At 37.7% G+C, this 21,586-nt stretch overlaps 4 protein-coding genes across 5 annotated transcripts; 3 read left to right on the top strand and 1 right to left on the bottom strand.

Annotated features, from left to right (window-relative positions):
- The first annotated feature begins 101 nt into the window (after window positions 1–101).
- On the top strand, window positions 102–1,633 carry LOC108686494 (28S ribosomal protein S23, mitochondrial). Its single transcript, XM_018191833.1, has 4 exons — window positions 102–292; window positions 1,101–1,262; window positions 1,330–1,435; window positions 1,505–1,633. Exons 1-4 carry the CDS (start codon window positions 249–251, stop codon window positions 1,631–1,633), a joined length of 441 nt encoding a protein of 146 aa, XP_018047322.1. The 5' UTR covers window positions 102–248.
- A 2,446-nt stretch (window positions 1,634–4,079) lies between these two features.
- Window positions 4,080–14,547, bottom strand: LOC108686628 (leucine-rich repeat serine/threonine-protein kinase 1). Its single transcript, XM_018192045.1, has 2 exons — window positions 14,273–14,547; window positions 4,080–12,080 (listed from the first exon to the last, which is right to left on the bottom strand). The coding sequence occupies exon 2, from the start codon at window positions 12,070–12,072 to the stop codon at window positions 4,612–4,614; it is 7,461 nt and encodes a 2,486-aa protein (XP_018047534.1). The 5' UTR covers window positions 12,073–12,080; window positions 14,273–14,547; the 3' UTR covers window positions 4,080–4,611.
- A 475-nt stretch (window positions 14,548–15,022) lies between these two features.
- On the top strand, window positions 15,023–16,215 carry LOC108686581 (mediator of RNA polymerase II transcription subunit 6). 2 transcript variants are annotated; one of them, XM_018191955.1, is made up of 5 exons: window positions 15,023–15,129; window positions 15,228–15,387; window positions 15,473–15,647; window positions 15,792–16,038; window positions 16,136–16,215. In XM_018191955.1, the coding sequence occupies exons 1-5, from the start codon at window positions 15,099–15,101 to the stop codon at window positions 16,213–16,215; spliced, it is 693 nt and encodes a 230-aa protein (XP_018047444.1). In that variant the 5' UTR covers window positions 15,023–15,098. The 2 variants fall into 2 exon arrangements, with proteins under 2 accessions (XP_018047444.1, XP_018047445.1); XM_018191956.1 differs by having other exon boundaries at window positions 15,802–16,038; window positions 16,136–16,205.
- Window positions 16,216–17,723: 1,508 nt separating this feature from the next.
- Window positions 17,724–21,294, top strand: LOC108686493. The gene is made up of 3 exons (XM_018191832.1): window positions 17,724–17,888; window positions 19,843–20,088; window positions 21,046–21,294. Exons 1-3 carry the CDS (start codon window positions 17,724–17,726, stop codon window positions 21,292–21,294), a joined length of 660 nt encoding a protein of 219 aa, XP_018047321.1.
- Window positions 21,295–21,586: the final 292 nt, after the last annotated feature.

The raw sequence follows: 21,586 nt of genomic DNA, 5'->3' as shown, positions 1-21,586 counted from the left end.
GGAAAACACATGCGAGCTCTAAATCTTTGCGTCAAAAAAACTCCAGTCGTTCCACGTGTAATTTTTAGGGAATTTGCTGTCATGTTTCTCGGACTGTAACGTTTTAAAAATGGCGATGATATGTTTTGACGATTGCTTGAAAGGTTATGTTTTAGATTGTGAATGTCCAGTTCGCAAAGTTAAGCGGGTTGACCCTTAATTTTGTTTTGAATCTGTTCGTGGAAATCTATTCGTCAAAGAAATATACGATGGCACAAAGCAGACTAGAAAAAATTGGCACTATATATACCAGGTGAGTCCACATTCAAAATTATTTTAGAAATAATCTGGCAGTTGTTAAGAAACTACAGAGTAACAACATTTTATTTTTTTATCTTAATTATAGATATTATCTTGGTATTAAATTGTTTATGCATCACATCATCTTTAGAACTTAAGTTTACAAGTTTTCTCTTTAGAAGCTCTTAAATCTATTAGTGTTAGTGGTCTTGGGACATAATGAAAAACACAGTTAGAAATACAAATAGAGTAGGGCATGTATTTAAAAAAAGCCTTTATTTGAAAAACAGTATATATAAGACAATAATATTTTGTATTTTATATTTCAGTAAAATACTTGAAAATATATTTTGTATTTCATGAAAGCATATAAAAGTATTTTGTATCTCAGCATTAATAACAAAAGATTGGAAGTATTTTGTATTTTGAATACTAAAATTGACAATTTTATTATTTGAATTACAAAATACAAAAGCTTTTAATCTTTCCATTTTAAATACAAAATATGTAATACTTTCATATGCTCTACTGAAATATAAAATATACTTGTATTGCAAATAATGTGTCTTAAATAAAAATATTTCAAATGTATGCCCATGAAATAGGAAATAATACATGATAAATTTCAATTTACCAAAAATTGCTATACATTGGTACACAGTTTCTGATAGCTTGAAATCTATTGTGTGTTATTCCTTGTTCCTCTACTTCTTATTATCTGTACTTTTATTTATTATGCTTGTACTTTTCATCATATCTAGGTTCTTATACTTTAAAAATGAATAATCTAAGCATTTTTTAATAATAAGAATATATTTCAGAATTGCTTCATTATTAAAAGGTAAAGCTATAAAAGAGGAAGACGCACCATTGTGGTTGGTAGTGTATGAAGCTTTTCCCCCGAAATACGAACCAAGATTCGACAGACGATTGCCAAAGAAGCCAGTTACACCTATCTTTTATAAAGAGGATCTTATTCGATCGTAAGACATCTTAATATGTTCAATAAAATATTTATATTATGATATGTAAATATGTTTTCTGTTACAGAAGATTTCATAAAGATCAGAAATTTATACCAACTACTAATTTGGCAAACGAAAATGTAAAATCTGCAACGCAGAATTTTCTGTCCATATACCAAACGATACAAAAGGTAAATTATTCCATCTATTATCGATTAAATTAATTTTTTAATAATACTAAGAATATCTTTAATTGATAGGAAGAACTATTAGAAGATAAAACATACGAGCGGGCGATGGAGCAGTACGTTTCTGAAATGGAAATAAAAATGGAGTTAAGAAAAGAGAATGAATCAAGTTCTGATTCATCTAGAAGCTCTAGTGCCTAGAAAAATATATTCTTACTGTAAGTTCTGTTGTAAATAAAGATCTCATTATTTAACATCTGAATGTCTACGTTAAATGCTATCCTAATGCTATTGTTATAAAAATAGATGTAATTAATGAGTCTTGTTCAACAACAGTATTTATATTTCGTGACAATCAATACATTAAACAATACATTTAACAATGAGTTCCTGCAAAGTTATAACTTACGTCGATAAGTATGAGATGATAATCATAATGATTCTCACAATGAATAAACATGAATTTACAATGATATACTTACAATAATATACGGAGATCAATCGCATAAAATTTTCAGTCGCAATAATTAATTATTCGTTACACAACATTAATCATATTTCAAGGCATATGTGACAATAAGGGTGCATTCTTTTACGCAGCGATTAGCGCAAAGAATATCATTTAATCCTTGTTTAACACTCGGTGAATAATACTTCTGCGTAAACCGCATAAACGCTAATCGCTGCATAAACGAATGCAGAATAATTGTATAGGATAATTTCTATTCCTTTACTGTGATTGACGTTTGATGCGTCAATAATCTTAGGCATTGCTCTCGCACTTGATTTTAACATCGATCGCCGGGACAAACGTCAGGACAGGAAATTTGCGATCGCACATACAGGGGTACGCGCGGGACTTTTGAATTATTCGGATCCCTTTCGGGATCTCAACGAATTATTTTTTTCTACAATGATTTCAGACATTATCCTATTTTGGTTCCAAACACAGGAAAAAGCATAGAAAATTTTCGATAATACGTACATACGAGAGATCAATTGTCTGTCTGTTTAGTTTGGGCTTACTTTTAATCTTCGCTCCACGAACGCTCCAAACTTCAATTACATTTCTTTACAATAGTCATATTATAAAAAAGGGGATACAAGCTGCGTATATCACTGTGCATTACGCGCTGCAGGTACGAGCAAAGTTAAAAAAATAAATATAAAATACGCTGCATATAAATTAAAGATATAGAATCAACGCACCGAACGCGTCGGTTCGAGAATAACAGCCAAAGATGTACACATCATACATTATTGAAAATATTCTCGGCCAACCACATCACATTTCCTAAAACTAATATCCATTTAGCCCTTTAAATGCCGCTTCTCGTTTAAATGAGTTACGGGCGAATTAAATGTGCAAATATATAGTATTACAATGTTACGTTCCATTTTTATTTTATTGCTATAAGCTATTCAAAGATATCAAAAATGCTTAAATATATAGAGAAGAAACGAATATCTATCAAGCAAAAGAAAATTTCTAGTAAATAGAAGACCTTATCAATAAGTGTAATTAAAGAGCATTATAATTAAAAATAATATTGTATAATATAATAATTTTTTTATGACAATATTTTACGTTCTTTCTTTCACTGAGTATTTCATATCACATCGATTACGTTTGGGATACACTGATTATTCGTATAATTAAATAAAATGAATCGAGATCTATGCCCATTTCCACCAATACAGATTAATCTCGGTTCAACTTATTCTTCATCTTTTTCTAGTTCTAAGAGTTAGAGCTGGCTGTACATTAACTTGATTGATTGATTGAAGTGTCAACTGTAATGGTTAATTCCAATAAAACAATCGGTCTATTAAGTTAATCAAAATGATGAAAACTGGCTTTTAGAAAAAGATGAAAAGTTTGAAATTAATCTACATTGGTGGAAATACAGGCACTAATGATTTTATTGAGCAAGATGCTTCTAATGTGTATGTGTATTCTTGTAGTATTATAGTAGATTAATGTTAATATATATTTACATCATGTCCCACAACCTTCGGTTCGGTTAGAGTTAGGCTGCTTTCCTTTTAGGAGACATAAACGTTATTCTACCCTTCTCGGCATTCAATGATAAAGATAAAACGATACTTAAGACTGTGTTCCTAAAAAGGAAGCAACTTTAATCTCTGTAAAAACTTACAGTACAGTGAAAGATATTATTTTGGACATGATGTAACTAAATCGCGAAGATAGTATGATTTAGAAATATTTCTATATCGACTCAAGATTACGACGTTAATTTCAGCAGTAAAACTTATCGAAATCTTAATACTAACGAGATATTATAAAAAGTAATATTGGTGATGCTAAAAATAGCTCTTTGTTATCTAACCAGCTCAGTTAATATCAATTAATATTCGAAAAACATTTTCCTTCTTTTATGCGTATCTTGCAATAACGAAAAACAGATTGCATTACCTTATCTCTTCCATTAGTTATATAAATATTTATATAGCGCGACTCTTGTAGAGTCCGATTATATACTTACGCAAGCAGAAACGTATGTTAAAATATCATTAGATTATTTGCTTAAGATTTAGTTTTATACAAAATAAGAATGTTTTTTTTATACTTGGTAATGCTATGGACGAACGAAAGAATATCAGCTTATAGCCTGTGATGCAGGGTGTTCGTTAATAAGAGTACTCGTGGGAAAACTCGAATTCCGTGTAATGTCATTTCCTTTTTCTTTATAAATATTTCTTTATAATATTCTTTCTCGAGCACACTTATTAGCGCAATCGACATCCTTTACGTACTAGATACTATAATATTGGACGTATAAGATTCACTGCTGAACCCATATATTGCTCAATTGAATCTCGCACCACTTAAGCACTTCCGGTATTATGTTGCCGAAAAAGAGAACCGTGTGATCTCATCACGAACTTCATCGCTCTTCGAATTTTCGCCATATCAAATTATAATCATTCGTATATTGGTACCGAATTTTCATACAATGAAAACTTTTTATCGGTACTCATTGAAAAATGACTGGACCAGAGTAGATCTGTCTTTTCACTACGCATTCTGTATTAAATGTAACTTATTTATTATATCATTATTTTTGTATAAGATAAAGTCAGACGGATCGCGTGTAATGCTAAAAAACGATCGTCAAATGCACCTGAGGATGTGGACCTTACGATCTCCGAGGGAATCAAGCTGCCGACCAATTTTCCGATCTCCAAAGCAGGGTGTACATACCGTGCCTGAGTTCCTCGTTCTCCAGACTCTTCAAAGAGAAGTCAGTATATCGCGCGATCAGGCTGCGATATCCCTGTCCGACAGTCGCCAGTACTGTCTTCCTTTTGTCGGTGGATTTGAGGGACACAATCTGGCAGACTTTGCCCTCGAACGGCCGGAACACAGTGACAGGACGAAGGGTACCGCACTCGGCAACGACGATGCAGCCCCAGGTAGTGCCGATGTATAACTGACCGCAGCTGGCTTCGAGTGCAGTCACCTGACACTTTTCCGTCGATAAATTTTCCTCGATAGCGATGGACTTGAGAGACTCGGAACATGGTACCAGTTTAGACATGTCAAGTTTATTGATGATCTGTCGGCTGTCTACGTCCCATTGATATACGACGCAGCCTGGATATGTGTACGAGAAAATGAAACTCTCGGTTGTCACGCCGATCAGATACGTGGCAAACAGATTCTTCATCGCGGCGTCATTGGCGGAGCAGTGAGACAGCTGCGTCGTGTCAGCCAGATTGCCATCTTTTAAAGTGTAAATGGATATCCGGCCATAACTTTGGCCAGCCCAGAGCTCCAGCACACGTCTCTTGCGACAGACTGCGGCAAGCGAATAGGTCTTGATGTCAGTATTGTGGCGCGTCATTTCCGTGCCATTGCTGCCGCCAGTGATCTCAGTCTTCTTCATCTGCATGAACGTGTTGGATAGCAAAAAGATCCGGCCACTGTGCAAAGCCACAGCAAATTGCTTCAACTGTTCCAGGTGAATCAGCCCGACTACTTTAGATTCTCGACTGTGATCTGCCTCCAGACTGTAACTGGCCACACAACCAAAGTTACCGCATAAATAGACGTGTATCTGACCGGCATTGTCGCCAATCCAGATATAGCCATCTACGCCGCACATAGCGTACGGTATCACAGGTGTTTCAATGCGTACGTGGCGCAGCCAGCCCTTTTGAGTACCTAACAGCATGTCTACTTCACCATTATTGTGTCCAAACCAGATCTCATCGCTGTTTAGATTTTCTGTTGCATCATTTGACCCGCTGCTACCGCAATGATTAGTCATGGTGACCGCAGTCACCTGCGTGCGTTCTGTCAACAGAGTAACATCTATCAAATGCGTGAACTCGGGCGCGGAGGCAATTGAGACAATCTGACTGGCAGTTGGTCGATCCTTCGGATTCTGTGCCCAACATATCACCATCAAATCGAGCGCGTAGCATGGATGGAAAGTCTCACGGTACATGAGCGGTGGTCTACCGCCCTCCAAAATGCACTCCTTCACCGCCTCGTGGCCCTCAAATGGTTGACGCAGTGTGATAAGCTCATAGATGAACATGCCGAATGAAAACGAATCCACCTTCTCCGTATATTCCTCCTCGCCATTGTATCTGATGATCTCAGGCGCCATGAAGCCTTCTGTGCCTCCAAAACCTTTCGCTCCTGTAGGCAGCGTCAGTCTCGAAATACCATAATCAGCGACTTTGACGTGCGCCGGTTCCGGATTCTCTTGAAATGGTAACGGCATCTGCCACACCAATACGTTCTCTGATTTGAGATCGCGGTAAATGACATGTTGCTGATGTAGATACTCCACAGCCTTAGCGACCTGAAGGATTATCGCCTGAAGCGTATAAGGATCTAATTTAGCACCGGAACGACGATAGTTCTTCAGAACGGCATCCAACGCGCCTTGAGGTGCCAGGTCCAATACAAGAGCCAGAGGACTGACGACTATACCTATTAGCGGCACGATATTAGCATGCCTGAGTGTTAGCAAAATATTGAGCTCTTGACGCGCCATACAATACGCTTTGCAAGCGTACTGCAGCGGGTCACGGTCCCATTTACTTTGTGATGCTTTGTATGCAAGGATTGCCGATTGCGTAGAATTTGGACCCGGCGAGACTGGTTGCAACATTTTGATGGCCACGTCGGTGCGGACATGCGTACCAGGTAGTCGGCAGCTGCCACGAAAGACGAAACCAAAGGCGCCACGACCTAATAACTTGCCCCTCTTCAAATCCTCCGACTTAATCAGGTGTTTGACGCCCAAATCCATGAAGATGATGTCTGGCGCGACGTGCGACAACGGAATCTCCGAATGCTTCGGACAACTGATAGGTTTGTTGCTATACGCTGCCAGTATGCATTCCTCCACCATCCAAGAGTATGCAAGAGTATTCTCGGGATTCAAGTTCTGTTGCTTTGACATATCCGGATGTCCCTCGAGTGACGGCATTCTGCTGGACGTCAGACTATCATAACCGACACCGCTATCACCGTCGGACTTGTAGCTGTCCTGACTCTGCCTTTCGGTGCGATTCATGGCGCAGTACTTCTGGATGTCTTCGATCAGTCGACCATCGCTGTCGCTTGATTCGCCATCGCCATTCTCGGTGTTGCCGAGTAAACAACGCGGACACGGTATCAATCTTGTGACTAGCAGTTTACCTTCCGATGTGTGGACGAAACGCGTGCCTAGTGTCGGATACCAATCTTCCAGTAAGATGTCGATGTGATCGACGATCAATGCCATCAACTGTGGCATACTTTCTGGCCGTGGCTCTACCACGATCGCTTGGTAGCCCATCGGTTCCTCGTCCACAGAATCGGACATGATGGGCTGCTTAATCACCAGGGTATCAACTGGAAACCAAATTTCTAGAATGGCGGAATTTTTCAGATCCACTGTGCACCAAATACCATCTTGTTTTAACTTGAACTTAAATTGTCTGTAATCGTACGGCGAGTTCTTTAGATTATAGCAGACTTCTTTTAGACGTAATAAGGTAATGCCCGAGTATCGCAGTTCAATCCCCGTCTGCCAGAGCACCCATTCGGCCTGTAGATCTAGCAAACTAGCGAAAATATTGTCGTCGACAAAATCTTTGAATGGCGCTAGAAACGACATGACGATATCGACAATGGCATCATCCGCGAGGATTCGAGTGATCAGTCGGGACCAAAAACCACTGGGAAAATATGACATAAGTAATAGTCTAGTGACAGAACAATCGGGCTGCGATCTCGACGTGAGCACGCATTCGGCATTATTTTTATTGTCACTGGTTAGCGCACTCAAGCACGCGAACATCGGCGACGTGATCTTCTTCACACGTACATGCCAACCGCGCGTCTTCACTGGCACCTTGATTATCTGATTATTGCGCAAAATATCTTCTTCAGTTGGTAAGAGAGATGGTATCAGTAGCGTGCGGCAATCCCATGTCAAAGCAACCTCAAACTTGTTAAGCAAGCTAACAATATAGCCTTGGGTATCAATCGATGATATCGTGGAGGATTTGAATACGTGTTGAATATCGTCCAGTTTCATTATACCTGACCTGGCGAACGGGTTGATCTCCCTTATGGTGACCACGTGAGCTAACATGTCGCAGAGCCATTGCGGATCTAAGAAATAGAGATCTTTCAATGTTGCGTCATCGTAATGAAGGATTATCCCGTTCTCGTGCAAGAATAACGTCGCTTGATGTAACTCGGCAGGGTCTCTGAAGGATCTGTGCAACTTCTGAAGTTCATTATTAACCGCTGCATAATATTGATCGGCCTTTAGCACCGGATCCAAGCCGGACAGTTTCCTGTCGTGCGCCAGTTGGATCACTACGTCTTCCAACGCCAAATAACTCGCCGGAACCTTCTGTTCCAGCAACAATTCCTTGCTGCCAGGCGATCTCAAACTGAAGACAACGTCATAGATAAGATTGCACAACATCTTAATATTATGACGCGTCTTGCAGCTCACTTCGATTGTTTCCATGACTTTGGGTAGACCGCACTTCTCAGCATCGACCACGTTAATAAATTTGTCGCGAATATATTGTTGCAGGCCTTCGCTGTGCTCATAAGAAACATCGTAATGTGTGCCGACAATGATAACCGGCGAATTAGGCGCTCTACTTTGAATGTTCACTAGCCATTGAAAGATCTCGGAGACGCCTTTGAAACCGTCCGTGATCCGCCACACGACTAGATATAGACTGCGCTTTGATAAAAAATACTGATGCGTCGCGTAGTATTCGCGTTGACCGCCAAAGTCCCAGGTCCTGAAGTAAACCGGTCCGTGGGACGATTGTCCGCGCACTTTCTTCTCGTAAATCCAATCACCAATATCCACACCCACGGTCGAGATGGTCGTACCCTTGGCAGTTTTCGCGTTGATGTTTTTATTACCCATCCGTTTGGCCCAGTGCTCGGATGCCTTTTTCTTGTTCGGTACTTCGCCCTCCTGTCGTAATTGCTCCAGCAGACTCGTCTTGCCAATTCCTTGAATACCAACGATCATCAATTTCATGCGCGCATACGCCTTTGCGTCTTCCAGGATAGACTTTAGGTAACCGATCACGTCCATCGTCTTGTATTTCTTTGATTCGATCATTGATTTGAGTGGTTCCTGTAATCGGCAGCCTTGTGTATTAAGATTCCACAGGCGACTCAGCAAACCCATCTGTGGTGGCAACTCAACAATCTCATTGTTGCCGCTAATGTTCAGCACTGATAGATTATTTAGCTCGTAGATGTTGTGCGGTATCTCGCGTAATTGATTATTGCTGATATCCAACATACTGACATTGGGAAAGAGCAAGTACAGCTTCGATCCGGAATGTCCGATCTTTGGATCTCTATCTGAATCCCCGCGTTCTTCCTCTAAGTATGGCATCTCACCATCGTCGCATGATGTCAACTGAATACGATTCAGTAGATTGTTCGCCAAGATCAGCGTGCGCAGGTTCTCCAGTCGTAGATGCCGTCTATGTACACATACCGATTGCAATACAATATCACGCATCGATGTGGGCGTTTGTCGATTACCGGGCACAATACTAGGCGATTGTGTGTTGACAGCCGGACAATAACAGGCTGTATTCGCCTGTTCCATACTGTCAGAGCTGTCCACTTGCGGTAGACTGGGCCATCGCGTGATCTGATTGTTTGATAGGTCCAACTGTTTTAAGCTCGCTGGATATGAAGTAATGTGGCTCATCGAGCGTAGAGAATTGTACGCCATGTTTAGTCGCACTAAGCTCACCGCTAAACATGGCAACGCCACGGGAATGCTGTTAAAAAGGTTGTGCGCGAGATTCAATGACGCTAATACTGATTTATTACCGTTCTCCGTGTCATCGGTCATCCTCTCCGACACCTGGACCGAACTGATCCATACATGTGGCCTTTCCATTTCGATTATCTGTGCGTTCGCGATCTTTGTGAAGGAGTCGAACTCCATGGACTCTATTCGCGGCACAGCAGCCAGTCCGCGAAAGTTGGTACCATTTTGTTGTGCCTCTTCACCTCGCTGTGATTTCCTTAAGACATTCTGCGATGCCTGACTGGGCAGATCACGCAGTAGATTGAACGAGGCGTTCAGTTCCTTCAGCTTGGGTGCACGCCATAAATTCTGTGGCAAACACTGCAGTTTGTTGTTGGACACGTCCATAATTTCAAGTGCCGGTAAGTTCATAATGAATTCTGGCAGCTGTTCCAGTCGATTGTCTTGTAAATACATCTCTTCCAGAACAGGACACAGCTTGTCCTTTGGATTCTTCGAGTCAGCCGTCAGAGTGTCAATCTTGTTCTGTGCCATGTTGAGATACCGCAGACTCTGTAAATAGAATATGGTAGACGGTACGGAGGTAATGGAGTTGAGAGAGATGTCAATCCGCGTGATGGCATACAACACTAGATCATTATTCTTCGAACTCAGTTTCTTGTTGACATGCAATACTGCGTCGATCAACCACTGTAACCGGATTTGCGAGAGATGACACTGCTGATTGTGCCAATTGATCATCGTGGGCGTTTTCGGAAACAGCGTGGAATAAGTGACGTGACCGAAAGATGACAAAGCAGAGAAGTGTGAGCTCTGCGTGCATTCGGTCATCGCCTTCTTATTGATCTTATACTCGGAATCCGGATGAGCCTTGATCGACAGCAGTTTCGCAGTCAACGCCTCGTCACGGTTCTGTGCAGCAATTTTCAGCGCTTTGCACTCATTGTCGACGGCGCCATGTTTCAGCAATAGATCCGCAATTTTCACATCGCGATTCTGACATGCGATCGTCAATACGCTCGAATAACTACCGTCGGGATCGTTCTGATCGTATGGAATTTTGACAGGTAATTCGAGATTAGCGCCCGCTTGAAGAAGAGCATTTACCACCTCGGTATGTTTCCCTCTGACGGCTACATGCAATGCTGTTTCGCTACCATTGTTACAATAAAGATCCAGATTCACCGGATATATCATTTTATCGTCCTTTTTATCTGTGGACGCTTTACTGCGGAAATTCAATGACGACATCAATCTCTGAATACCACTGGAAATCTTGCGCTTCGACACCGAAAGTTGTTGCGCGCCATTCACGCCATCTTCTTCTTTGGTCGTCCTCGCTTTCACTCGGTAACCCAAAAATAGCTCGACGCTTTTGACGTTGCCCAGCATGCTAGCTATATATAGTGCATGCTGGCCAGTAACGTCTTGCGCGTTGATGTCGAACGGTAACTCGTATTCGAACTCACCGGACGGATCCCTGTAGCGTTGATAGACATGCTGCGGATATTCAAATTTGAGCAATACGTCGATCACCAAGTGGTGGCCATTTATTGTCGCCGCATGAATCGGCAGCCAGCGCTCTACCGTGAGCTGTTGCACCTGCTTGGGAAAATGTCGGAGTAACAGCTCGACGATCTCCAATTTGCCGTGGTAACACGCTATGTAAAGTGGACAATATTTGGTGACCGGATGGATCCTGCAGTCGGCACCGTGATCCAGCAACAGCCGAACGATATCCTTATGACCGCTCTCGCAGGCAACGAAGAGCAACGTGTTGGTGCCGTTCGGCGCCATATTTATCACGCATTCAAGATCGGTCGACAAACTCTGGATGATATTCCGAGCGGCCACAGTGTCACCCTGAATACAAGCTGCACGTAAGGAAGCGTGAGTCGCTTGTTTCGCAAGCTCATACTTCTCGGCCGCCGCTCTCAGGAGATGAATGCAGGAGTCGTGACTGCTCTTCTCGGCTATGTCGATAGGCTTCAAACCGTCATCATCTCGGATCATGAGATCCGCGTCAAAGTTCAATAGTGTCTCCACGTTACCAGCATGGCCATGTTCCGCACAAACATGCAGTGGTGTCCGATGATGACCGCGGGGACCGCAGGTGACGTTCGGATCAGCTCCAGCGGTCAACAAGACATCTAGGCAACGGGAGTTCTCCGTGATTGCGGCCGCGTGCATCGGCGTCCTACCCCACGAATCCTTACTGTTGATGTATTGCGCGTGTTCGCCGCGCAGCAGATCCTCCAGTAACTCAGCGTTGTCCCAGAGCGCGGCCTGGTGCAGCAACCGACCCGGGAAGTCCTCATCAATCGGCGTGTAGTCCTCCATCACGGGACCTACGAAAATACATCGTTTTCGAATCAATCTAATAACGAAAAACGTAGCAAGAGCTTATGTTCTTTAAGAGACCAATACGAATCATCTTCTCCTTCAAATATGAAATTATGCATTTAAAAAAAATGTAATTTGCGATTTAGAAATATAAGCTCTTCCTTTAATTGTTTCTTCACATTTTTTTTCTTTTTGTTGGCTTTTAATATTATTCGATATTTTAATAACTGACATTATCTTTTTACCGCTATTATAGTTTGTATCGTTTATACAACACGTTATCGTTAATGAAAGTGGGCATCTTAATGAAAATTTATATTCTACCTAAAGTAAATAATAAACATTCAAAGAAACAGTTATTTACCATCCTAAATTAGAATAGAACCGGATTTCTCCAATTAAGATCTACAGACTAGTGATGGTTATTAATGTAATTAGAAATGTACCTACAAATCCTGTTTATATCCTCGTTACATAATTGCTATTCAATGCTATTTTTTTCGATGTCATCACCCCCTCCAGAGTTCATTCTGTAACGTGTTGAATGAATCGAATTAATAAATATTGCTAATTTATAAATTTTTTAAGCGACGCTTACTTCGACAACACGCCACGAATAAATGCACCAACTGAACTGTCTTGCTCGAGAATTTAAATCCGGATTCGTCGACTCGATGAGGCTTCGTGAGAGCTATAAGCAAGACGTCTATTTGCTTGATTGAAATTACAATGACGAGCTCTTGCATATAGTGAAACATGTATGTATAATTCTTGTAAAAGGAACAAAGAGAAAGTCACGATTTTTGAAAGAAAAAAATCAATAAGAAAGAGTTTATGTTTCAATAATAAAGTTCAAATTATCGCTCAATAATTGTCGCAGAAATTAATTATCAGAATTAATTTATTCTATAAAAAAAATCCATTATTCAATTATGAAAGAAAATAAATGTTGCATGCAAGCGTAAAAATGCAAGCGTAAAAATATGTTTATTAGATCCAATTTACATCGATAGATCTAAATAACTAAACAAAAATATCCTATATCTTATTTATTAAAAACGAAATAGAATGTTAATACGAATTATTGAGCCATTTAAAAAAAATATACAAAAAAAATATCTTTATTAAAAAAAAAAGAAAAAAATTGCACTTTAACGTAAACAGACATTTAATAAAATGCACAAATATATCCCACTCTATTAAAAAAATAAAATAAAACCTTACATGAATTATAAATAGTTTAAAAACTGAACAAAAACATCTCATCTTTTTTATAAAAAAAAAATTAAATATAGAACTTTAACAGTTATAGGTCATTTTAAAAAATAAACAATATCCTAACTTTTTTAAAAAATGAAATAAAACTTCTACGCGAATTATATGTCGTTTAAAAAAATAAACAAAGATATCCTTTTAAAATAAAATTAAATAAAATTTCGATGAAGTTATGAGTTATTAAAAAAAAAGAAATAAAGATATTTTATCCTTTTTACTTAAATAAAATAAAATAAAATTTTAACAAAAGTTATATATTGTTTAAAAAAATAAATAAAAATACCTCATCCTTTTTATATATAAAAAAAATAGAACTTTGATGCACATTAAAAAAAAAATAGAATTCTTACGTAAGTTATAGATCATTTAAAAGAAATTTAAAATAAAACAATTTAAAAAAAAGAACAATAAATCCGTTTCATCGTTACTACGAACTGCACGCGATTCACTCGCGCGAGTGCGTGTACACGTCGCAGAGAGGGAGGAAGAGTTGCAATTTTCTAACCTTCATGTTTAATTGTACGTGAATCCAGGGGGAAGGAACAGGGAGGGGAGAGGTTTATGAAAGCGACAATTTCGCGATTAAGCGGCGAATGTGAAACTCGAGACCAATAAATCGACTAAATTTCGAGCATTTTTATGCAAAAATCAGAGTAGCGAGATTCCCGTGATGATTTTTTTTTACGACTCTAAGTCGATTAAAAGTCGTATAACGTACCTCCTGCTTGCAAAAAAATAATTCTCGAGAATAAGGTAAATTGTAGCTAGTCACTGTGACGCCGAAAAAAATTCACAAATCAGCTGACTTGTCAAACGCGGCGTCGATTAATTACTTAACTTTTGATTTTTTTGAAGAAATCTTTCGGCTAATTTTCCTGGAAGTTTGGACAGAAACAAAACTGCAATTTTTTTTATCGTTTACCTCTGCCATTCAGCGTGTGAGCCGGCGATGTATCTCGATGGAATCAGCCGCGAAGTGTCGTTCGTTGTGGGTCGACGGTGCGGCGATCCTCGCGCGCATTTTTCTCGGAAACCAGGCGATCGTGGTCATATTGTGAACCACACGGAGTTCGCAGGTCCAGACACTCATAACAAGACATTCCTTTCGCACGCGACGCTATTGACTCGGAAATCGCCGCAACTAGAACGGCGAATGAAACAAGACCGAATGAAATTTGACGGAATCATTGTCGTGCAACGGCGCGCACCGAAATACCGGAGCATAAGGATGACAGTAGACATGCTCACATGTTTCAGGCAGTTCAAGGAGGAATGTATCAAGTGGCGCCTCCATGGGGATAAAACATGTAATCGCATATCCACGAATATTTCCGACGGTTGTTATGTCGTACAATGTACATAATTTTTCTATTTCAAAAAAATTTAAATTGTTAAAACATTTTTAAATCTTAACCAAGAGTGGCCTTAAAAATGATTTGAAGGTTTTAGAAAGACGTCTGAAGTTTATAAGATATTTTTATAAGATATTTTGGAGTTTGTACGATGATTTTTTTCCAAATTTTTTAATTATTAAAAATTATAAAAGTAATTTTACCTACAGCAGATATTAAAGGAAATTGTATTATCGATAATGCTTATAGCTTGAAAGTGCCAACAAGCATCAATAGGTGCGCAAGAATCGACGTAAATAAAAGAAATGTCGAAAGAACAATACATGCGATTGGAATAAGATTAACATAATAGTGTCATTAATTGCAATTTTTACACAATTCTGTTGAGTAGATGTGATGATGATGCCCGGAAAAACTCCGGTACAAGGTGAAGATCTATGAATTTCTATTGTGTTTATATAATCATTAACCAATATTCAAGTTCTTAATAACACTTGAGAATTTCTTCGTATTCTCTTCTTATAGAGAATCCTTTGGGTCTGTCTTGGCATGACAGCGCCTGGATTCCCGTTCTTAATCCAAGCAACATCATGGATTATTTCTCAGAAAGAAGCAATCCATTTTACGACAGGACTTGCAACAATGAGATAGTCAAGATGCAGCGTTTGAGTCCTGATCAACTGAAGTAAGTCATAATCAATCCCAACATTAAATATTTATACAAGCATAAACATTGATAAACATATTCATGAATGCTCGCTATTCCCTAGCAATATGACTGGCTTGGAATATATTCTTTTGCATGTGCAAGAGCCAATCCTATATGTGATAAGGAAACAACTTAGGCATTCCCCAACTCAAGCTTCAGCAGTTGCCGATTATTATATTATAGCTGGCGTTGTATATCAAGCTCCAGATTTAGGATCCGTTGTGAGTTCTAGATTGGTGAGCAAGAAAAAATATACATTTAAATTTTTATCAAGATTTGGCTATTATTAGAATATTTTTTGTATCCTCTTTAATACATTATGCATTTTATATATTGCATTTTTAGTTATTGTTATATTTGAAAGATGATATCTTCTATAGCTGTCCACAGTTCACCACCTACAATCTGCTTTCGATGAGGCAAGCAGCTGTTCTCGATATCACCCCAGTAAAGGCTATTCTTGGGATTTCAAAAATGGTAAGGCTTTGGCTGCAAAGAAGGAAACGCCAGTGCGCGAGGAACCTAGCTCGTTGTTTCAACGCCAGAGAGTGGATATGTTACTTGCAGAACTTACTCGTAAATTTCCTTTACCAGTGCCAAAGCCAGTACATCAAGCAAGTGAACCTTGTATGTATAGCATAACTTATATGCCTATTTTATTTTTTATTTCTCAATTCTAACACGATTCTATTTTAATATTATTTATAATTTTTTTTTATTTCAGCTGTAGAAATTAAGCAAGAAGTGAAGACTGAGAAAAAAGATATGAAACCACCACCAGAGAAGAAACCTAGACTTAATTAATAATAATAATAATAATAGACTTAAAATATATTTATGTATGAAATTTTTCTAAATTATAAATAGTAGGGAAATAAAACAATAGAAAAAATGTGGCATTCATTAAAAAAATTAAACAAACAAATTAATTAATAATAAAAAATGATAAAAATATCAAATTCATCAGTATAAAGTTTTCAAATCTTATTACACAAGAAATTATTTAATATTAATTTAAAAAATAGAAACGATCTAAACTAATGACCGCTTAGTATTTCTGGTATTAATGGAATATATTTTCAGTAACATATTTATGTATATTTTTAAAGTTTACAACGTTGTATATATAATATAATTTAAGAAAAATAATTGTAAATTTGTAAGTTTAAATTGTGATTTTCTTAATAAAAATTTATAACTCTACATTGTATAAAAAGTATTTATCTCTCTTCATTTTTAATATTTAATTTGGCTTTTTATGAAAAATAAATAAAATATTCCTGACGATTACTCATTTTGGTATGATCCGTGTGCAGCAATTGAATAAGTGCGAATTAAATCAAAATTTTAATAACTAGACTTTAAATTGAATTCAACCCAATTTCAAACATGTTTTTTTTTTATTAATCGCCTGATCTATTATTTATCTTTTAATTTTACTGATGACGAATATGGAAACGTCAGTTATCGAAGAATATATTTTTTTTACAGTACTTTGCTTACATTTTTTGCTACCAAATGTATTTTTACGCCAAACAAGTGCTTAATTTTTTTTAGATGGAGAAATGCAAATAAAGCAATATTGCAACTTTTTATAGAGAAGCGGATTGGAATGAAGGTAAAAAAATACATTGATATAAATTTTTGATTGTAAATGGATTACAATAGTCAATACATCGCGTATATACAAGAATACAAACATATACAGTTTGCAGGAGATATTTAAAAGCGACGCATAACCGCTGCAACTGCTATTATGCGTGCAACTGTAATTGCTATTTGTCTGCTATACCTGCTAAAGATTCATTAGCCATAATTTAGTTGAAATTCACTATCACTTTGAAACTACATCGCTATATAACTTTAGATACGTTCGTTTTGAACGCTTACGCGCCGTAAGCTTAATTTTATCTTATTTCCGTACGTAATGAGATGAAGATAGAATAAAGCTTACAGCGTGAAAACGCTCAAAGCGAATGTAGCCTTTGTGTTGTGTTATTTCTGCGATGCTTAGCTATTAGTTGGACAATGCTTAACTTTGAATGTGATTTTGTTGTATGTGGTCATTTTGGCGAGAATCAATGGAATGAGAATAAAACGCCAATTTTCCTTTACGCTACATCCACATGAAATTGCACATGAAATTGCAAATGTCGATTAAAAACTGTCGATCGCGCCATTCAATTTACACGCCAACTTGCTCGCATCTTCAGCCGTGTCCGCGACGAGTTTATCCTGAGAAAAATGATCCTTTTAGATCACAAGAATCGCCCTGTGCGCCGCAACGGATCATTTGTGATATACCAATGAAAATGATATGCGACGCTCGTACATGCGGCGATTGCCGATATCTGGAGCGGGACGAGCAGGACGATCACACGGCGAATCTCGCAGAGTTCCTGGCGAACTGTCAACACGCGAAATGCAAGGTGGTTCGTCTGGTCCGTCAGCAAATAAGTAAACTGCAGAATATGCAGGTACGAGTCCCCGCATTTCCCGTAATTGGACTGATCGATCCTCCCTTCCCCACGTCGCTAAAATTGCCCTCCGGATCGTTTGGAGAACTCTCGCTCTCTCTCCATTTTAAGATACATTCCCGGCATATACGTTTATGGACGCGCGATGTTGACTTTGCTCTTGTACGCGATAATTCGGAGCGTTTCTGCAATTTGCGACGCGACATTCGGAAAGGTGGAAGCGCATCGAAGGAAATTAAACGTATATTTGCTAAGAAATTAAATATACAGAAAATTAAATATATCACTCGTCTAAAGATATCATTCTCAATAACAAAAAAAAATTTTTTTATCTAAAAACGAAAAGGAGGAAGAGACAGGAAAAGGACATGCGTTTTAAATTATTTAAATTTGCGCACTGCAAAAGTTGTATAAGAACTCTTTATTAATTTCTTATCAGCTATCATTTCCCCGCGAGAGGTAGAAGGATTAAAAGAAATTGAGACGGAAATTGAGACGGACAGATTAATCTCGCAAATTGTTCGGTTCCATTCTTTTTCTTCTTGCTTTTGAGAGACCCGTTATCCTTTTTTGCTCTTTTTCCACTGACGATTGTATCTCGGAGTTTTAATTTACTGCACAAATTTACTTCACATTTCCGTTTCATCTAGAAACATTAATTTCACTAACAAGGGAACTATCGGAACTATCTGATTTTGATGAACTTCGGATTTGTTGTAAAGTATAAAACAAAAAAATATTAGACCCATATTTTTTTTATGTGCGCATCTAAAGGTTTAGAGGGTGAAACAACTTCTCGAGAATAACGGATTTTTTCATTTTCAGCGAATATCTTTAAAACATGAGGTATATGAAAGAATGTTTTATACAAAAGTTTTATGATATTTTATATTCTTTATAACAATGGTATTCACATTTTTCGAAAATGTTAAGTTTTTTCATTTATCATCATCCACAAGAAAATGTTTTGATCATTGAAAATAAGAATAAAAAGAAAAGATGAATTTAATATTACTATCTGACAAATTTAAATTTTTTCTAGACTACGAACTGGACCAAGTGATTCTTATACAGATTTTTTGTCACTGAAAATGAATCCGTAAAAATTGCTATGAAATTGCTATATGAGGTTATGTGTTTGGGAAAAATGAACTTAATATGCTGAAAATGACATGTTTGAGCTAAAATATCTCAAAAACGTAACATGATGGGACAATTTCATTTATGTTCCTTTTTCCAATATAAATTAACTTCAATCTCATTTCAGTTTAATTTACTTTATATCTTTTTCTAATTTCAAGAATTAGAAAAAGAGTAAATTAAATTGAGATTACAGTTAATCTACAATGGTCTACAAGGGTAGAAATGGACATTAATCTCGAAATACAATAAGTGCAGTACTTTAAACTTTAAGAAATTAACCAATCATGGTCGAGTATTTTTCTCACGTTCAATTGTGCCTAATCAATTTCTTAAGATTTAAAATTTACAACACTTATTATGTTTCGGAATTTACGAATTTATTTTTAGCGACTATATCTTTTAGCGAAAATATCTGTAAAAATCATTGTTTAATACATGGTTTAAAATTCATATTGTACAATTTTAATGTCTTACATATCCAAAGATCAAAATTGCTAAGAGATAGTTCCCGTGAAATCCCGCATCTATACGGGAAGCTAAAAAAAAGTCTTGTCTTCTAGCAATCAGCAGTTAGTAGTAGTTTTAGATACTGAGAAAAAAAAATTATTAAATTTTAATAAATATTTCTTTAAATAGTCCTGCGGAATATTTACTTACGGTAAGTAAATATTTAGATAAATGAAAAAATGATATTAATGCTATCTAATACGTGTTTACATTTAGTAAATATTCCGCTATGACTATTCAAAGAAATATTAAAAAATTCAGTAAATTTTTTTCTCAGTGTACAGGGAAAATCTGTTTGTCGTAGGACGAACGTTTACTGACTGCGAGCGACGAGGCGCGCGAGAAGGTGCATAATGAAATGCCCACTGAAATGCATGAAGCGCTCAACAATGAAGTCCACGAAGTGTACAGTGAAGTACACGAGCCACACGATGATCTGTACGAGGTGGAGAGCAAAGTAGAGCAGGCGTTCAACGAATCGCACGGCAATGTGTACGAAGCGCAGAAAGCTGCTGCAGTTGCAAAACGAATTGTCGGAGGGACGAGCGCAGTAAGGGTTGAAAAAAAAGCAGATTTTGCTATCTTTGATCATTCAGTTTCTCGACTAATCGGTTATCAATAAAGTAAAGTTAGTCAGAATTAATAAAATAAAAAATATCTTTTCACCCTCTATGCATCGATCGAAAAGAATAATTTTGCTGAAATATAAAAATTTAATTAAATACAATTAACGTTCAATTTTAATTAATACGTTATGCTGTACGAACGGAATACAAACATTGTTGCGATCAATATATCTTGACGTTTGTAATATATTTTTTTTTGTTAATTAATACGGTTCCGAAGTTCTTGTTGTCGCTCTTTTCCATTGAGATAAATCTCAATTTAACATCACTTTAGTTTTGTCAATCTGTGAGTGACTTGCTCCCAGTGAATGGGCGACTTCGTCTATTTTAATATTGCTGAGAAGGACTCAGAAAAGAGAATTGAAACGTTCAAATATAATAAAGGAGACATTATTATAATCGTCTGAGTAATTATCTTCAATCTTAATAAATTTTGCGCTCATATATTTGTGCTGATTCTCATTAACCTGTTTTAAATGCTTTGTTTATTGTATTTTAACTAGATATTGCAAATCTGGAAATAATTTTGGTGAACCATCAAAATATTTATGTGGAAAATTTAAGCATGATGAACAATATAGTAAAAAGTTTTGATGTTCCACCTAGAATGTCTTGCATATTAATTATTCTGATAGTTTAATAAAATTATTTTCATATTTGTGTTAAGCTAAACTTTTAGACTTCAGCAAAAATCATTTCTCTCTGTGAAGAGATGCGAGTCGAACGTGCGATTGTAATTTACTTAAAAGCTTTCCGATGTAATCGAATTGTTTGTCTCCAAAGGATAACCCGTTACAAGAGTTATTATTTTCACCTTTTGGATGAAATTAATAGCTTGGCTTATGTTCCTTGGATATTCTCTGATAACCGCGCATGTCTAGAACGCAGCGACCGCATCCTTGCGTCGCACGGCGTCTCCTGGGAGAGCGGTGGACCGCAAGTGGATGCTGTGGATCCTGGATCGCGTTCGTCATCGAGCGCATCTGATACTGGCGGCCGCTGCGGTCGGCGTGATAGTCTGGACCGCTTTGGTGTACGGTGTCTTCCTGGGCGCGACGGCCTGCGGAAGCGGACGCACCTGTTTCCGATCGTCTCTTAAATATACGCACGCTAAACGCACATTGTTTTGATGCTCGTGCCATACATCGACATCTCGTAAACGACACCTCGTAAACGATGATTAAAGTTAACCGAGATTCAATCTATTTCACTTCATCGTCTGTGAGAAGAGATGGTTGATTGCCAGCTAGCTTTAATGAAGAATCTATTTTTCTAAGAATCAATTTGTAGACGCGTTCTTTTTCTTTTGTGAAATTGCGCGGAGAGTGTTTACCTCATTCTCGTACATCTATCCGTCGAAGTATTTTTAGTGAATTCAGATTTTTGTCATTTTTAAGAGATAAAGTAAAATACTATTATGAA

The sequence above is a fragment of the Atta colombica genome, unplaced genomic scaffold, assembly GCF_001594045.1.
Source record: "Atta colombica isolate Treedump-2 unplaced genomic scaffold, Acol1.0 scaffold187, whole genome shotgun sequence".
NCBI lineage: Eukaryota > Metazoa > Arthropoda > Insecta > Hymenoptera > Formicidae > Atta > Atta colombica.
The sequence above is the reverse complement of the archived record's forward strand: the minus strand, read 5'-3'. Positions and strand labels throughout refer to the sequence as shown.

What these genes read in the sequence shown, in the direction of transcription:
- LOC108686628 (XM_018192045.1), bottom strand. Translation starts at nt 12,072, where the DNA reads ATGGAGGACTACACGCCGATTGATGAGGACTTCCCGGGTCGGTTGCTG.
- LOC108686494 (XM_018191833.1), top strand. Translation starts at nt 249, where the DNA reads ATGGCACAAAGCAGACTAGAAAAAATTGGCACTATATATACCAG. An exon ending in AAAGAGGATCTTATTCGATC is followed by an intron (nt 1,263 to 1,329) that starts GTAAGACATCTT and finishes TTTCTGTTACAG; the next exon opens with AAGATTTCATAAAGATCAGA. An exon ending in TATACCAAACGATACAAAAG is followed by an intron (nt 1,436 to 1,504) that starts GTAAATTATTCC and finishes TTTAATTGATAG; the next exon opens with GAAGAACTATTAGAAGATAA.
- LOC108686581 (XM_018191955.1), top strand. Translation starts at nt 15,099, where the DNA reads ATGATGATGCCCGGAAAAACTCCGGTACAAG. An exon ending in CGGAAAAACTCCGGTACAAG is followed by an intron (nt 15,130 to 15,227) that starts GTGAAGATCTAT and finishes CTCTTCTTATAG; the next exon opens with AGAATCCTTTGGGTCTGTCT. An exon ending in CCGTTGTGAGTTCTAGATTG is followed by an intron (nt 15,648 to 15,791) that starts GTGAGCAAGAAA and finishes TATCTTCTATAG; the next exon opens with CTGTCCACAGTTCACCACCT.
- LOC108686493 (XM_018191832.1), top strand. Translation starts at nt 17,724, where the DNA reads ATGATATGCGACGCTCGTACATGCGGCGATTGCCGATATCTGGAGCGG. An exon ending in GTAAACTGCAGAATATGCAG is followed by an intron (nt 17,889 to 19,842) that starts GTACGAGTCCCC and finishes TGTTTGTCGTAG; the next exon opens with GACGAACGTTTACTGACTGC. An exon ending in TTGTCGGAGGGACGAGCGCA is followed by an intron (nt 20,089 to 21,045) that starts GTAAGGGTTGAA and finishes GCGCATGTCTAG; the next exon opens with AACGCAGCGACCGCATCCTT.